Source organism: Diadema antillarum, unplaced genomic scaffold (genome assembly GCF_040938485.1).
Source record: "Diadema antillarum isolate AM-2024a unplaced genomic scaffold, OU_Dant_1.0 seq00000589_RagTag, whole genome shotgun sequence".
Lineage (NCBI taxonomy): Eukaryota > Metazoa > Echinodermata > Echinoidea > Diadematoida > Diadematidae > Diadema > Diadema antillarum.
This window is the reverse complement of record NW_027271521.1, coordinates 766,761-786,172: the sequence shown is the minus strand read 5'-3', so window position 1 is coordinate 786,172 and position 19,412 is coordinate 766,761. Positions and strand designations below refer to the sequence as shown.

Sequence of the window (19,412 nt, the reverse complement as noted above, 5' to 3'; positions counted from 1 at the left end):
CAAATCTAAGACATTTGGTGATAGGGCTTTTGGAAAAATGGCACCATGATTACGGAATAATATCCCTCTCAGTACTAGATGCATTACAGATTTTGATAAATTCAAATCTGTGTTCAAAACTCACCTGTTTGATAATTGTTAATTACATGTGGATAGAAAAATATTTGAAAGATTTCTTTTTCATTAATTTTGTACACGCATAGAGACTATCTTATGGTATTATGCGTTCAAAGAACCGACTATAATTATTATTATCTACTTTAAGCAACTTGTTTCAGTTCAGTCCTAAAATTGTCAAGAGGCTCATTAAAAAAAAATGAAAAGAGGTCGCACCTTCTGTTTCACTACTAAAAAAAATGCATGTGTTTTCTTAATCGACTCAGAAACAAGTGTAATCCCCCTATTTAGCTAAAAAGAAGCGTGTCCAGTCGTGTCTGGACACAATATACATTTTAAAGTAACATACACACATAATCATTCACAAACATACCTACGAAGTACAATATTTACGGTAAAATTTCTGGCTTCATCTTTCATATTTTTCATTTTTCTTTTTTTTTTTCTCTCATTTTATAATTTTTCTTCCTCATTATCATCTTCTTCTTTCCCGTGTTTCTTTTTTGGATACGAATTAAAGCTCACATTTTTTAGTTAACTCTGACAGCAACTACTTGAAATTGCGTGATAATTAACGAATTTAAATGCCTGCATTTCAGAGGGGAATATTAGAAGAGTTTGTTCGCAAAAAGTCCATAAGTCCATATTTGCCAAATGGAGATATTTGCGATTAAAGGTCAAGAAAAATAAAGAAAATGATAAGAAAATTTTTGCTTCTTTTGATCATAACTTCAAAAATGTACCTTTACATGTAGTGATCAATATATCACTTAAAAGGTATTATTTTGTACTTTATGACAGAGACCGTACCTAAAAATCTTCAAAAATGGACTTATCGGTTTTTGCGAACAAACTCTTCACTGATTGAGTCGTCAAAGTGGAACACAAGTTTGAATTATGATTAAAGAATAAAATCGCTTATTGTGTCAAATTAGTTTGAGTTGCCAAAGACAAATTTGTGTTTTTGCCTTTTTAACGGCGATCCAATTTCCGACAAAATTGTTTATTAGACAGAGTGAACTGAGCAGAGAAACCTGTCTATGCCAGGTAGTGTGTATATGATACAATGCTACGGTGTTTTATATGCCAATTTAATACTCAAAGCTGCACACAAAGGATTCACAGTACCGCTTCAGTGGACCAGATGATAAAAGCGATTATTATATTGCATATAGGCATATAAACATAAACGGGTTACATGGAAACCCCACAAACAGATAAAAGTCGTCCACTGTATATTTCATAGACGACAATGCATTGTTATATCGGTTTTTCTCTCTGTCAATCTGATGGCGGTCCCGTTTGTGGGTTAGCCTCTACTCACGCACGTATTAAACGATCCCACTTCATTCATTCATCGCAAAGAGCAGGGTGCTAACCCGGTTAATTGGTTCTTTATAATAACCCACCGACACAAGAAAAGAGGCGAATGATGCCGACCCCTCGTGGCTCGCCCCAGGTGACTAGCGATAGTCAGTAAACGGTATCAACCAGGCACAATGTGCCATACGCTTGAATGAATTGCATGGTTTTTTTCTCTTTACACAGATATCGTGAGCGACATGATCATTGCCATGATTGGTCTCTTTTTTTTTTTTCAAAAAATAAAAATAAAACAGGGATCCGTTTCATGAAGGCCTAGTCATCACATAAATGTCTTTACGTAGATCGCAGAATGGCCGAAGTCGCTCATTTTGTAGTTATGTGAGACTTTCGAAGAGACGGTAGAATCGTTTCTATGAAGTCTCTCATAAGTGTGTCTTATGAGCGCAACCATAAGAGTCTCTCGTATAAGACTTTCATGAATCGGACTCCAGGTCCCGTTTACAATCATGACAATGCTGCTGGTTGAATCCATGTATACCGCCCTCTCTAAACGGGAACTCAACAACAATTGCCATGTTTAGTTACAGTTTTATGATATTAGGAATTTACGTATTCTTAAAGGGGAAATCCAGTCCAAATACAAGTTAGTCTGATAAGAAAGAGTAAAATATTACGAGTTCAACGGTACAAATTTGATCGAAATTGGATGGAAAATAAGGACTTTATGATCTTTTGAAGTTTCACTATTGGGGGGGGGGGGGGGAAACAGTTCTTGAACAGTCAATATGAATATGCAAATAACGAAGTGAGCGTGTCATACCCTCACAACTTATATAGTTTGTACACAAAATTATGAAATTTCCCATTTTTCGTTCAAACGCAATTATGCCCGAGGCTCAAATCCTCATTATATCTCACTGATCACTATTCTAAAGCTATTCAACCAGTAATAATGTCATATTTCAGTCTTCAATGACAGAAACATTGAATTTTCGTCATTTTTTGTTCACGATTAATGGAAAATTGTAAGGGTATGACATGGCTAGCTCACTCATTTGCATATGCATATCCACTGTACAAGAACTATTTCGCAGAAATTAGCAAAACTTCAAAATATCATAACTTCCTTATTTTTCATCCGATTTCAGTAAAATTTTTACCATTGAACTTGTAAGATTTTTTTCTTTTTTATCAGACTAACTTATATTTGGACTGGATTTCCTCTTTAAGAATGTCACGCTTTAATTGAAAACACACAAATTTCATCGACTTGTTACTAAAAACATTCTCCATATAACCCTCTAGAGGAGCCTTCTACAGGCAAGACTTAGTGCTCTTTTGATATTCTTTACTATGACATTTTATGAAATTCTTTTCAGATTTGGTCGATATCGCTAAAATGTTGTAAATTCATTCAAGTTCCCATCTAAGAGAGGTTTATTATTTTACAAGCACTTAAAAACAAAATAACAAAAACAACAACAGTTTTAACAGTTTGCTAAATTTTCTACAAGTGATTACCGATGTATTCAATAGTGTTTGTATGTGTGCCTTCAAAAAAAAAAAAAACCGCAATTCTTGGGGTTATTTCGTCTTAAAGGGCTCGTATAGTTTTGGTTGAGACCTAACTTCAGGTTTTTAACATTTTTGGGTGAGATAATGAGAAACCTCTTATGAAATATAAAAGAGCATGTAATTCCAAGAGGAATTCAACGTTTATTTGTTGAAATTTGGTTATGAAATGGCTGAGATACTCAAAACAGAGCAGTACTAATAAAATGTGGGACCCACATTTTATTACATTCCACATTTTATTACATTCCACATTCCATCGACTCCAATGGGCCATTCCATCGACTCCAATGGGGGAGGACGTTTATTCGTAGCGCTCTCCGACCGACGGCCACCGCCCTTCGTTTTACGCTTGGAATGCAGGCACTACTCTACTGGCAACGTAACATGGATTAACAGAACTGCATTTCTGTTATCTGCTGATTTTGATAGTCCATATAACGAAGAACTCATCACTTCTGCAAATTTTCGTTCATTTATTTGAACATTTTGTTACGTTTACTCCCAACATGGCTGACCGCCCAGACCGCATGCCTACCCGTTCTACACGCCCGAAGGAGAAGTCTAGGGCACCACATGCCAACCAACCCGCCCCGCCCGCAAGTGATAGCAGCTCTCACAATGATACCACTGAAACGCCATGTGACGCTTCTAACCTAACTCTAGCTGACATTCAACGGTCTATTTCCCGCTCATCCGCTTCAGTCTGCGAAAAACTGGACGCCCTAAAGCTAGAAGTTACTGCAATTAATGGCAAGCTCACGGAACTGGAAGCCTCGGTTTCAATGAACTCCGATAAAATAATCGAAATTGAACAGAGGAAGCTTCCAGATATCGTGAACAAGATGGCGGACGAGATCTCCAAACTCAACGATAAGCTGACCGCCATGGAAATTCATGGCCGACGGAGTAACCTCCTATTCTACGGAGTAACGGAAACACCGAACGAACAAATTGACCGGGTTCTTCGTGACGCCTTCATTCATCTTGGGTTCAGCGCGACCGATGCTGATGGCATCCAGCTAGCCAATGCCCACCGGCTTCCTCGCCGCGACTTTGGTTCCAACCAGGCCTCTGGAGGCCCATCCCGCGACCCTCCCCCAAGAGCTATCATCGCCAGATTTGTGTTCATGCGTGACAGGAACCTCGTTCTCAACGCGTTCGAGACACGGCAGCGTCAACCGCGGGCTGGCGATGACCCAGGACTCTCCAACCGCAGAATTACCGTGCGTACCGACCTGCCTCCCAGTCTAAAAGCTCGGAGAGGTGAGCTCGCGAAGATTGCCTACGACCTACGAAAGCAGAAAGGTGTCTCTACAAAAATACTTCTCGCTGGAACCAAGGTTGTGCTAAAATGGAAAGAAAAAGCTGCGTCGGACTGGAATCTATATCATGAGTAATATCCTTTCATTTATTTCGTCTTTTTCATTCATGCATTCTGCACTTAAACTCTGCCAGTTCTGAGTTCTTATAACAATACACCGTGTTAGTGTTTTATACTCTCTGGCTATAATTGTATACAAAGGTGATGATGATACCCACATTATTACTGTTACAATAGTAAAAAGAAATGACTCACAACTTTGTATTGATAAATTGTATTTTGATATTTTACCGATATGTGCATCGGTTACGGGTCGGAGAAGTAGACCGACCGCCATGTTGTTTTAGAACCAGGCTTTGCTTGCGGGGGTTGCGAGTTTGGCGGCCTAGCTGCGACTCCATGTATTGTGTGTGTAGGTCTGGAGCCTTTCGGGTGATTTAAGCAACGATTAACTGAAGGTTTAATAACTGCAAGTTATTAGCATTATCTATTCGTTGTCTGTTTTTGCTCCTCTTAGAAAGGAAAGACTCCCATAACTTGCATGTTCAAGGCATGCATTTGTATAGTACATTTTTCTTTCACGCCTACCGGAGTATATTCCCTCCATGTTTTAAACCTACATTAACTCTAGCTGGAGCCTTCGGGTGATTTAAGCAACGATTAACTGAAGGTTTAATAACTTCAAGTTATTTGCATTATGTATTGGTTGTCTGTTTTTGCTCCTCTTAGAAAGGAAAGACTCCCATAACTTACATGTTCAAGGCATGCATTTGTATAGTACATTTTTCTTCCACGCCTACCGGAGTATATTCCCTCCATGTTTTAAACTCATGTGACATGCACAAGGTATAATGTAATGAGTCCCTTTTTTGGAGGGGGTTGTGATATTTCTTTTTGATACCGCTATGTACTACATAATGAATCAAGGTTGTGTTAAAATGGAAAGAAAAAGCTGCGTCGGACTGGAATTTATATCATGAGTAATATCCTTTCATTTATTTCGTCTTATTCATTCACGCATTTTGCACTTAACCTCTGCCATTTCTGAGTTCTTAACAATACACCGTATTAGTGTTTTATGCTTTCTGGCTATAATTGTATACAAAGGTGATGATGATACCCACATTATTACTGTTACAATAGTGAAAAGAAATGACTCACAACTTTGTATTGATAAATTGTATTTTGATATTTTACCGATATGTGCATCGGTTACGGGTCGGAGAAGTAGACCGACCGCCATGTTGTTTTAGAACCAGGCTTTGCTTGCGGGGGTTGCGAGTTTGGCGGCCTAGCTGCGACTCCATGTATTGTGTGTGTAGGTCAGGAGCCTTTCGGGTGATTTAAGCAACGATTAACTGAAGGTATAATAACTGCGTGTTATTAGCATTATGTATTCGTTGTCTGTTTTTGCTCCTTTTGGAAAGGAAAGTCTCCCATAACTTGCATGTTCAAGGCATGCATTGGTATAGTACATTTTTCTTCCACGGCTACCGGAGTATATTCCCTCCATGTTTTAAACTCGTGTGACATGCACAAGGCATAATGTATTCACATGAGTCCCTCTTTTGGAGGGGGTTGTGATATTTCTTTTGATACCGCTATGTACTACATAATGAATCTTACCATAAACCTGGATAATTAGATTTTAAAAATTTATTTTATATAATGGATTAAGAGAGGAGGGTGGGTTGGCTGTCGATATCTTCGAAAGAAATGTGTAGTTTGATATTTTTTGTCACTCTACTATCATTAGTGAAGTGCTCTAAGGTAGAGCTAGTGATGTACATGCTTATTTTTTCGTTTGTCTCTGCATTGATGTTTAAATGTTTCATCCTTGTATTCATTGGCAACGCCAAATGTGCACATTTGCCCTTAAGGAAGGTCACATGTTTACAATTTTTAATTGAACGTACCGAAGTGTCACCCGCACAGGTTGAACCTATGCATCCCTATGTTCTCATATTTACCTATGGAAAATTGTTTCATACATTATCCCACCTAGTGTCACATTCCATTCGCATTTGCAGTGCCCCAGTACTTCTTAATTGTTCACTTGTTATTCGCATTTCCGAATTCCATGCATTCACGCTGGTGTATTTTTCCTCCTTCTTGCATAAACATGTTTTTCCAATGTCGGCATCAACTGTCCAGGTGCATGTATGTCTCAAAGACAAACATGTTTACGTGTCTTCTACCATTTTGTGTCCAGGTCAACGGCAATATGGCTTGCCCAACATTGCTGTACATTCTGTTACATTTCCCAACGAAAATAGGATGAATTGCTTTGAGTTTTATCACAATGAATATGAGTAATGCTTTTGTAGATGTTCGGTCATTGGAAGGTGAAAGTTCTGTAACCATTACAAATAATGAGAACGGTGATAATTCTGACTTAAAACTTTTTTCAACCACAGAAACCGATGAATTAAAACTTGATTTTGATCCTAATGATATTCCACCTCACATGTTTTCTACAAGTTACTGCTTAGAAAAAGATGTCATTACATTATCCAATTCGGACCCAAATCAAATCTTTTTTTCTCATTTTAATATTAGGAGTTTAAACCAACATTTTGATCAACTTCGCTTATTCATTGATGAATTACGATTCACATTTGGTGTCATCGGCCTCAGTGAAACATGGTTACAGGAGGTGTCTCCTTCTTCATTGTTTCATATTGATAGATTCAAACTGATTACAAATAATAGACCGTGCAAGAAAGGAGGTGGAGTTGGTTTTTATGTAACAGAAAATTTAAACCATCGGTTATTAGAAGAGTTCAGTTTTATGACAGAATTTTTTGAAAGTATTTTCATTGAGATAAAAGTACCAAATAAAGGAAATGTAATTGTTGGAGAAATTTATAGGCCACCAAACTCTAATTTTACTGAATTCGGTGAATTAATCCACGGTATTTTGTCGAATAACTATTTCAAGAATAAATTATGTTTTCTTATGGGTGATTTTAATTTAAATCTTTTAAATTATGATAATCATAATTGCCAAGAGTTTCTTAATCAACTGTTGTCTAAGTCTTTTATTCCTCTCATAAGAAGACCTACAAGAATCACCGACCTCTCTTCTACTTTAATAGATAATATATTTGTTAACAAGTCATTTTCTGATATTTCGTCTGGTATTGTTGTTACGGATATCTCTGATCATTTTCCTGTGTATGCACTTATTGGTAGTATCCACCCTCTTGCTGACAGTGTGCAAAAAAAATCCGGTTTTCGTGTTATGTCAGACTCGAACCTGAATAGTTTTAGAGAAAGGTTGAAACTCGTTGATTGGTCGATTGTATATAATCAAAATGACGTAAATCTATCTTTTGATATTTTTATAGATATTTTGATAACTCAGCTTAATATTGCTATCCCTTGTCGTAAATTCTCTAACTCAAATCATAAAAAAGTACCCCGGCAGCCATGGGTTACAAAATCACTTTTAAAATCAATCAATAAGAAAAATAAACTTTATCATAAATATCGCAAAGTACCCACAGTTACAAACAAGTCCAGATATACTCAGTATCGTAATATCCTCACTTCTGCATTACGGTCAGCCAAACGGATGTATTTTATGAATCAATTCGACAAATGTAAATTTGATGTGAAGGGTACGTGGAGGGTGATAAACCGAGCGTTGAAACGTAATACTGATAATAACGTGCCTAGTTATATTCAAGAGGATGATGTTCGTATTGATGACCCCATAGATATAGCTGAAGTTTTTAATGATTTTTTTGTAAACATTGGGCCAAATCTGGCTGATAGAATTCCTGAAGCACAGCGAGAATTTCACTCTTTCCTGGGTAGTAGGAATATGGAATCTTTATTTTTTGTCCCAATTGTCGAAGATGAAATAATAAAGATTGTAGATAAGTTAAATAATAAAAAAAGTTCGGGATATGATGGAATCACAAACTTCTTGGTAAAAAATGTGATTCATGAAATAATCTCGCCTCTTACTTATATTTTCAATCAATCTTTGTCTACTGGTAAAGTTCCTCAAAAAATGAAAGTAGCCAGAGTTGTTCCCATTTTTAAAAAAGGGCGAAAAGACCGTGTCAATAATTATCGCCCCATTTCTCTTTTAACTTCTTTTTCAAAGATACTCGAAAGACTTGTGTATAAACGCACCCTTAATTTTTTTCTTCAGGCAAAAATATTTACTGAATCTCAATTTGGATTTCGGAAAAAACATAGTACAACTCACGCATTACTCAAGTTTATTGATAAGATAGCTCATGCTATAGATGATGTTTCTCACACTGTCGGTGTTTTCCTTGACTTCTCCAAGGCATTTGATACAATAGACCATGACATTTTACTTTATAAGTTAAATCATTACGGAATTCGGGGAAGGGCGCTAGAATGGTTCACTGATTATTTAACGAATAGAAAACAATTTGTAAGTATTCACGGTCACGATTCCCAACCAAAACTGATTTCTTGTGGTGTTCCACAGGGTTCCTTGTTAGGCCCACTTCTTTTTATTTTATATATTAATGATATCCAGAACTCCTCTAAGATTCTCTCCTTCGTTTGCTTTGCAGATGATACAAATTTGTTCTTCTCTCATCAAAATCCTGATGCGCTTATAAACATAATAAATAAAGAACTTGTTTCTGTCCAATCTTGGATTTTTGCGAACAAATTATCCTTAAACATTGATAAAACTCAGTATATGTTATTCAGTAATTCGCTACCTGTGTTACCTCTCTCTGTCAAGATAAACAACATTGATCTGTCACAGGTCAACAATACAAAATTTTTGGGTCTTCATATCGATAGTGATTTGTCTTGGAGAACCCATGTTAATTATGTAAGCAGAATTATTGCTAGAAATACCGGGGTTCTTAACAAACTTAGCTATTATTTTCCAAGTAATATTCTACAGAGCATATATTCAACTTTGATATCTCCCTATCTCAACTATGGGATTCTGGCGTGGGGAAATGCTTCTAAAAACCTTATCGATTCGTTATTTCTTGTACAAAAACGAGCTGTTAGAATTGTTAACCACACTGGATATTTATCTCACACGAACGAACTTTTTGTAAGTAATAAAATTTTGAAAATTCCCGAGTTATTTTATTACAACGTCGGCCTGTTTATGTTTCAATTTTCAACTGGCCAATTACCAGACGTATTTTCCCAAATGTTTACAAGAAATTATACAGTTCATGATTATCCAACTCGTCAACGTTACGCATATCACCTTCCACGTACCCGAACAATTTTCGCGAAAAAAACCATTATGTTCGCTGGGCCCAAATATTGGAACGAACTCCCTATGGAACTTGTAAGTTGTACCACTGTAACCTCATTCAAACGAAAACTGAAGCAATATCTTCTTAGCAGCTACATTGTACGGCATGCATAGTGTATAGTTCTTGTTACTCTTTACATGTTACCCCTTGTCTATCCCACCTTAGTCCGGCGGGATCCTAACCATGAACACTATTTTTGAACAGTCTGCCTATTGCGCAGTTCATGCACCTATTGTTCCACTCGGTTATCGAAACTCTCGCGCGTGACAGCTGTCGGTTACTATGGTCACACGGAATGCTTGGTTTTAGGACCCATGCTGGAATGTTACTCCTGAGCTTTCGGTATTGTTTACATTCACGACAAATCTCATTATCCCACCTTCTACTTATGTATTTATGACATACAGTTACGCCATTTTCTATACTCTGCAACACACCCCTTGAATCTCTGCAGTTGTTGCTCACTGCTGCAACATGTGACCTTTCAGCTTTCTGTTTTTCTGTATTTTTATTTAGTGATATATATTTAATTGGATTTTTTGTTTTGTTTGTTTTAATCGGTTTCCCCAGATATAGTTGGTCTTAAAAAACATCCGTACTTTAAACTTCCCCTAATCTGATTACTCACGGGACCTGCGGCTGTACAAGCTAATGCTTTTACGCAGGCCCCATCATATTTCTTTTCGCATTATGACCACAGTGTAATTCGCATGCATACAGACCTCATGTTTATACCAAATCAAACTTCTGTACATTCTGATGAAGTCTCATCTGAATTATGTTTTGTATAATTTTCTTATTTATATACTTTATTGTGATATATGTGAGAAATATGAAAATAAATTGAAATGAAATGAAATGAAAAATTACGATCGCTTTGTTTTACTTTGTTTTTGGATGTCTCAGCCATTCCAAAACCGATTTTCATCAAATAAACTTTGAATTCCTCTTAGAATGGCATGCTCTGTACCATTTCATAAGTGGTTTCTTGGTATCTCGCAAAAAGTTAAAAGCCAAATCCTCAGCTCCACCAATACTGTACCATCCCTTTAAATCGCCGAAAACTATGCTAACCAAAAGGACTGAAAGAGCTGTTATCTTTGCTTTATTTACACTAATATATAAAAACATACAAGACATGAGGTGCAGATGACGATAAAGTGATAGTTCTATTTGACAGATTGATAGATAAACAAACAGATAGGTAAGACAAATATCAGCTGGCTAGCTAAATGTTGACTGATCGATTAGAGAAAATATATAGGAAACTCCTACGTTGGTACTTCAATTGCAATAAGTGTATAAAATTTACGAGTCAAAGTAGAGAAAAAGGTCTGTATAAACTTTACGAAAAATATTGGAAAACACTACCAGAAATACCAATAACGTCCACTCAGCACCCCAAATTTCTGTAATATCATTCCTGTATATTCGCTCCGATTAACTATGATGAAAGATGAGTTGACGGATATTGATGAAAAATAGTATATATGCATTGTACATGTGTATAATTTTTGGATATATACAGTGCGTATTAGAAAAAAACCAAGGTCATCCAAATTTTGAGGGCTGCTATTTCATAATTATCAGCTATGGAGAGCGAAATATCGGTTATGAAGAAAAAGGATCGCTTCCTCCTTCTAGTGATACCTAATTATGTTGACAAAAACGTCGTGCATGACTGAGCCCACGAACTTTAAGACAACAATGACAAATTGCTCTTTTTTTTCCAAGTTTGAGTGTTATCGTGAAGGAACAATGAATATCTCACTGAATGAATGAGATTTATGAAAGTAGTCAAATTAACAGGCCAACCTGCACGACTGCAGGTTTCTTCTAACATCGGTGTCACTTGAAAGTGGGGTGAAGGTTGAGGCATGAAAGTTTCCTTGTTGTTCTTTAGTTATTTTGTCCACAAGGAGACTGCAAAAAAACAAAAACAAAATTGGCTTTTCAGCACGTCTCCTCCATTTCATGCAACTTGAATCTTAATAATTCATTTTCATCTACTTATGTGATAAGTAATATTGTTAATTTCACGTTTTTCTTTGTTACTACGTATATACATTGTTGGAAATAAAATAGAATGAAATGAAATGAAATGATATGAAAGTTGTAAGATCGCAACTGGTGCTCGAACAGGTTCGATTCCCACTGGTTCATTTTCCCCCGACATGTTTGTTACAAAATGTAGGTCAGCAAAAATAATGTAGGTTAGATTTATTTGTTTTATATTAGTGTCTGGGGCAAATTATTTGATGTATAGTGCCCCATTTTTCTCTCTTTCTCTTCTTTCTTTAAAACAACAACAACATAGGTCAGCATTTGCGATCTTACAAATTTCCTTTGCACATAGCAGAGGGCAGACAGATTGAAGAAAACTCAAAACCTCAATAATGTCACTTACAGCCAAAAATATTAGTAGAGAGGAATTTAGGTAGGTATATACACATTACAATTCCATAGCTTAAAAAGAATGAACATTATTCAGGCGATCCACTGTGAGATAAGTAATTAGAACAATGGTCTTCACATTTTTGGCTGCCACTTCTCTTCCAAGATCAGATGACAAGCAATAAATAATGGTAATGATATTAATACTAGTAATGATAATAATAGTAACAATAATAATAATAGTAATAATAATAATAATAATAATGATGATAATAATAATGATAATAATAATAATAATAATAATAATAATAATGATAATAATAATAATAATAATAATAACAATAATTATAATCATAATACAGGACTTTATATATTTTGCTGCCACTCCAAAAATCGGCTGACAAGCACAACACAGAACAAAAAAAGATCCGGGGGCCGGGTTAACCCCTTAAATCCCAAACAAAACAAAGAAAAACAAAAAAAGGAGTCCAAGGGGTTTAAACCCCCTATAACCCCTCTAGATCCGTCACTGGAGAGAGCGAGGGAGGGAGAGGGGGTTGAACTTTGAGCATGACAGCACGAGGCAAGGAAGATAACATCGATAGTGCCGAAGTTCACTGCGGTGTTGGAGGAAGTAAGCATTTAAAAACAACACGTGTACATTGTTCTACTCATTTTTTATTGCGTGTATGCATATTATACAGACATAATAATAATACATTTTCGTACATACCACAGCCAACTCTGCTATCATGGCTTAACGCTAAACGTTAGACTTTTTTTTTCGCCTGTCATTTTTATCTTTCGAGTGCAGAGGGTATCTTTAAAGCGCCTATATACAGCTGAAGGACAGTTTGATGGCCGATGAAGATACTAGTATCACGTTTTTGACCATGGACTGAAATGTTGTGATGTTTGTATTAAAGCCTCGATCTGCTCTGAGAGTAATGACATGGGATATGGACTTTTGGAAACCATTTTCTGGCATGGATCTTTATGTATAACCAATATAACATAATAGGGACCTATATCTGGATGTATTGTCTTTTGTGCCGAGTACTAGTATAATCCTTTCAGTTTCATTTTGTATATTACTATTCAACACTGTTACCAGGTGAGAATGACTAGTCTGCGTGGCTTGATCCTCAATGCCATACTGTATATCTATTTACTGTTTGATTTTTCATACTCATTTTCTCCCTTAGATGCATAGGAATTGGCGTTTGAATGAAGTATTTCGGAAACGCGTATTGTATAGTTTGATTGAAGACAGTGGTGCCACTAGGCAGTAACAGCACATTAAGTTTCCAAAACTATTGTATATACGCCTGAGTGTTTCTTGTATCGTCCATATTGAACATCCAGTTAGCGCAGTTCGATCATGCGCGTGGGATTATTAGGCCAACACGATCTGTCCAGGGAGGTGATCTGTCACACGGCGTCTTTAATAACCTAGGTTTGGGGCGCGTTCTGATCCGGAGTAAAAATACAAACAACAATCGGAAGATATACAACATTAAATCACCTCGGTTACAGACATATCGGATGTGGGCCGACTTGTACCGCGTCTTCCGGACTTCCTACGCATGTTTGCGAAGCGGATCCACGAAAGACATATAGCGCGAGAAAGAGATTGTCTTGGTTAGCCATTACGTGACATACTGATACACAATAACAGCGGACCTTGGCGTGTTTGGATTAATGCGGAACCTGCAAAACGGTGCGCTGTGAGTGTCCGTCTTCATTGATATTCTTCGCGTCACTATTATAAAAACTGATCCTTCTTCAATTCGTCCGAGTGTGCCCCTTGATGTGGCGTACACGGCGACCTCCTTCGCTGCTCACCGCAGATCCTTGAATAGACTGACAAGTCTTGTTTGAACTGGGATCGATTCCCTTTCATTGGTCACAAATCAGCAACACACATACGCAGAAAGAGGAGGATAAAAGGTTGTATCTCCCACTGTGATCGAAACGGCGGACTTCTTTCTCTGTCGCCGACATTGCGTTGTCTTGGAAGTTGAATCTTGTCTGATTTTTGTCTTTTAACGACGTTTCAGAGAGTTTTGACTTTCAGGAATCATGGGTGGATGCCAGAGCAGCGACCAAGGGATGGGAGGTAAGTTGGTCTTCCGTACATGATCGCCTGCCGACTAAATTTTGGCGCGCATTCTCTCTTATTCATTTAGAGCATCGTCTGAAGTATATCGTGTTCTCTGCATGTTACGGATAGTCCACAAGTATCATAATAGATAGCCTACTCTCTAAAAAAAATCGAGTGAAAATTTTCACTCTAAAAAGAGTGAATACAAAAAAGAGTTAATTTCGAATGAAATTGGAGTGAATTTTGAGTGAAAATGCTCATTTTCACTCATTTTGGAGTGACGTCAGGGATCACTCCAAAATCTTCGAGTAATCCCTGACGTCACTCCAAAATGAGTGAAAATGAGCATTTTCACTCAAAATTCACTCCTGAAGGCCCATTCTCAGTAAAAGTGTGCAAATACGGAATTTTGGTGTCGCCGACATTCCATGACCGTTTGCGGTTCCCTGAAACCTATTAGATACTATCTAAATGTTTATAATATATCACGAAGACATTATTTGTTAAAAATAAACACGATCAAATGCGGTTGTCTGCCTTTTTGTATAAAATTTTGCTGTTAAACTTCGTTAAGACCCCCAAAACGCAGTGTCGCCGGCTATTTTAGAATTATGTTTTATTGCTCCTCTCCGTCCACAAACACACTTTCCAAATATCATTTGCATGGACGATAAGCAAATCACATGTGCTAATCACAATACTCGAAAAGTTCCAAAATTTCTATTGACTTTTTTTTTTTGCCTTTTGAAACCTGTCGCCAAATTCACCGCCAGATACGTTACCAGTTTCTTTAGTGTTACAGCATTGCGAAAATAACAAGACTATGCACTGACCCTGAGTATATGAAACCCTGAGGATATACTTCATACATTGCAAGTACTTAGATTTTTTGTGCAACAGTTTTTTATTGAGAATACGGTACAATGTTTGAAATATCGGTTTTCTACATTTTTATTTGGACAGATACGTTACATACATTTCACGCCACCCACTGCGACAGATATTGCAATGTCAGAAAAATTGTATATTATACGCTACTCCTCGGAATGACGCATCGATTCAACATTAAAGTTTAGTACAAGTGAGAAATATTCGGTAGATATCGCTCTCATAATATCATGATCGACCATATACGTTACCACAGATACGTTACCGCAGATACGTGACCGAATTTTGTTCATTGGTCTTGTGCTTCCACGGGATCAAATCTGGTCAAAATTCATCCCTTCACATTACATGCTTCGTTTTGTTGGACCTCAGGATTATATTCTTACACCAAAAGGACAGGAAGTTGAAAAAGAGCAACACTTCCACATGATTTTTCTTTCTGCGTCAGTGTCTCACAACTTAATGCCAAGTTTTCCGACAGATACGTTACCACATAATCAAAATGCTGAAAAAAATTGTACATGTTTTGACAAACAAATCTTTGTGTGTTCACAAATTCCAAAGTTCTAATCTATAAAACCCAGCCACTCTCATATTCTATGCAACAACTTTTAATGTTTATTTTACAAGACGAAGCTATGATTCAGCATAGCAGTTTTTTGCTTTTCAGATTTAGCAGATACGTTACGTATTATTCAGGGCACCCACGGTGACAAATAATGTTATGTAAAACAAAGTGTTTATAAAACAATTCTGCATAGAATGACGCTTCTATAAAAAAATTAAAGTTATGTTCAAATGAAGAATATTCAGTAGATATTGCTCTGTAACTTCACCGACGGATTCATTTACGGTACGCCAGATACGTTACCTAACTTTGAAAGAGTAAAAACTAGTTTATGAAAAGCTTCCGAGAAAAGTTTCAGTGTTCTGTTGCATATTTATTCTAGTGTTTTTCAACATATGAAGAACTACTCAAGATTCATTGATAAGTTGAACAATTATTTATTCATTTTCATTAAAAGGGGTGAGCCAAATACGTTACCATAGATAAAACAACGTTTTAGTATATCAAGTTCATAGAGACTGTACCTACTTCCTTCTAAGTGCCTGCAAAAATATATTTTTTAAACCTTGTTTGCATTATCCATCAAAACTTAATGAATATTTATAGTCAGATGGATAAATACATTCAAACGTAAGATGAGAATATTCTGTGAATGAAGAACTCAGCTCTCATATCTAGGGCTCTTTTCCACTACATTTCATAGTTTAAATATTACGTACAATGTTTAAAATTGTTAATTTGGGCTTACATCATTCATATTTACATCAATTCATAAAGTAAATAACTAAACAGGTAATATTTATTAATTCATACACAACTAAAATTATTAGTTATATTTTACCAGATACGTTACCAAAGGCAATTCGATGTTTTTCAATAGTTATTTCCCCAGGAAAGCAATTCATATTTGTTTCCTGTGCAAATTCCAGATCGGATCGTTCCCTTTGCATGATTTGTGGCATTCAAAACTTTATTTGTAAGCGAAATTTGTTAAAAATACAAAGTGAGTCTTAAGGTTTTATTTTATTTCAGCAAAAAACATATTTCAACCTACCACACAGAAATAATTTCTACCAACTAGCAAGGGATGACAACGTCTTTACCTCTTGAAAAATCCCAATATCTTTAGGGGGGACAGATGTCTTTTCCTGAACAGAAATTGGATAAAAACAGTAAATTTAATTCAAAGTTAGGAATCCATTACAACATGTAAATTTGCGGTAACGTATCTGATTGGTGATCAAAAATCATATATGATGCTCTATTTCAATCCATTTTAACTCAATGAATGGCCATCATTTAGAATGTTCCACTTTTTGTTTCGTATTTGACTGGTTTTGAAGTTACCAAAAACACATCTTTGAATGTATTACTTTGTGGTTGATTTTTCGGTTTTACTCACGTGGAATTGAACACTTAATCTGAGAATGGCCCCCAAGTTCACTCGAAATTCACTCTCTTTTGTATTCACTCTTTTTAGAGTGAAAATTTTCACTCGATTTTTTTTTAGAGAGTAGATTGCCGAGACATTGGTTATTTGTTCATTTACGAAAGTATCAGTGATGAAACAACTTAAAAGACTCACGGGTAAATTTACATGTGTGCGGACTAAGTCGCTTTAGTCCTTTGTGTGTGTAATGGGGCAGTTATAGTATCGACGATTGAGAATGTGCTTCGAAACATTTTCTGTTATATTTTTATTCTAAATGTTTACTGAACAGTGAAAGTGGATTGCGTAACTCATGCACTGCCTATTATTGACAATCCTTGTCAATGCGAGGACATTCACACTGTGGTAAACTACGAATGTTCGCTCTCTTTTCTACTTTCTTCTCCCCTCCGCGGGTCTCTCTTTAACTTCTTAATAAACGAACAAATAATCAATCAATCAGTCAATCAGTCAATCAATCAATCAATCGATCGATCAATCAATCAAACAATCAATCAATCAATCAATCAATCAATCAGTCAATCAATCAGTCAATCAATCAAACAATCAAACAAACAAACAAAAAGATTAAAGTATAATATCGTTCATCTACTTCGCTTCTCTCTCCCTTGGTTTCATGAATCTTCACTTCTCTCTCCTATCTCATTATTAATTTTCCAACCTTCAACTTCCAGCTCTCTTCTGTCCCTCAATCGTTATACTATATTTGAAGAGTTTGTTCGCAAAAACCGATAAGTCCAGTTTTGAAGATTTTGAAGTACGGTCTCTGTCATAAAGTACAAAATAATACCTTTTAAATGATATATTGGTCACTACATTAATTATAAAGGTAGATTTTTGAAGTTATGGTCAAAAGAAGCAAAATTGTTCTTATCATTCTGTTTATTTTTCTTGACCTTTAATCTCAAATATCTCCATTTGAAAAATATGAACTTATCGGTTTTTGTGAACAAACTCTGCATTTGCCTTTCTTACATTCTTCCTATGTCGCTTCCCTCCTCAACTCTCCGCTTTCTAGTCTCTTCTTTTGCCAAGCCACGATCCCTTGTACACATGGTGTTATTAATTGCTAACGCAAATCTTTCTCCCTCAATATGTAATGTCACATTGAAATTATATTCGTAGTGGATTTGTTACGATCCATAGTAACAACAGTGTTACAACAGTGTTGTTGTTGTTGTTGTTGCTGCTGCTGCTGCTGTTGTTGCTGTTGTTGTTGTTGTTGTTGTTGTTGTTGTTGTTGTTGATGATGATGTTCTTGTTGATGATGATGTTGTTGTTCTTGGTGGTGGTGGTTCATTTCATATCCTTTTCCATATCCTCCCTGTCTCTCCGTTTCATCAATGCTTACGGGTTGTTGTGGGTTGCAAGATATGACTATCTAAAATGATTATATTAATTGCTATATAACATAAAGTCGACAACACAGACGTTGCAACTGATTGACAAATTGCCCTACATCGACGTAAATAAACACTGAATTGATCAGTGTTTTAGTAGTAGCCATGATAAAAAAAACACCTCGACGGAAGAATTTCATGAATTTGAACACAGACGTTGTTATGAATGAAACGAAACAAAACAATGTTGGCAATCCTGTCGTCATTACATGAGATAATTTATATTACTATAGAAATCTACTCATGATTTCTGTTTCTCTTTGAGAAAAGTATCTTTTCGTTATCTGCTTGGTTTGTTACAACTTCAGGGATCATAATTTTTTGGCCCCTAAACGACATTATCACTATGAAGACAAACTCATATCGGCTACGAGCTGACTTGAATGTCATACCGTGCATTGTTCACTTTTCTTGTTTTCTTGCTTTCCCATGCACAATCTTCACTGTTATTTAGAGTTTTAGTATTTAGGTTATGCAATAAATCCTCTCAACTCTCATCATAATGGGTAATAAGGCACTTTTTTACTTTTCCCCATATATTTCTGACTTAATCCGTGCAATAGATTGGCACACATGCAGACAACGCAGAAAGAAATAATTAATCACATCGGCCTTGTCTAAATGAATTCATAGAAACAAGAGGCTGTAGTGCAATCGTGGAGCTACTGGCTGCATGGTGCAATACAGTGCGTGAATGTGTCTTCATGTGTTTTTGAATGTATGTGTGTGTGTGTGTGTGTAGGTGTGTGAGTGTGTGTGTATGTGTGTGTGTGTGTGTGTGTGTGTGTGTGTGTGTGTATGTGTGTGTGTGTGTGTGTGTGTGTGTGTGTGTGTGTATGTGTGTGTGTGTGTGTGTGTATGTATCTATTCATACATGTTTGTGTGTTTTAGTTGTCATGGGGGAACTGTCCGACTCTCCGATAATTATGTTTCATAATCGAAGGTCCGACCCTTTCACGAAACAGGACTTTTACAATTCTGAATTTCTGA

General features: G+C 36.4%; 1 protein-coding gene across 1 annotated transcript in view; it reads left to right on the top strand.

The window, feature by feature from the left end:
- Window positions 1–13,997: 13,997 nt before the first annotated feature.
- The window catches only part of LOC139735642 (Golgi-associated plant pathogenesis-related protein 1-like), an 80,721-nt gene continuing 75,306 nt past the window's right edge, over window positions 13,998–19,412 (top strand). Inside the window, exon 1 of the mRNA XM_071646391.1 lies at window positions 13,998–14,131. Coding sequence (XP_071502492.1) covers window positions 14,095–14,131 — 37 coding nt within the window. The 5' untranslated portion in view covers window positions 13,998–14,094. The remainder of the gene's footprint in view (window positions 14,132–19,412) is intronic.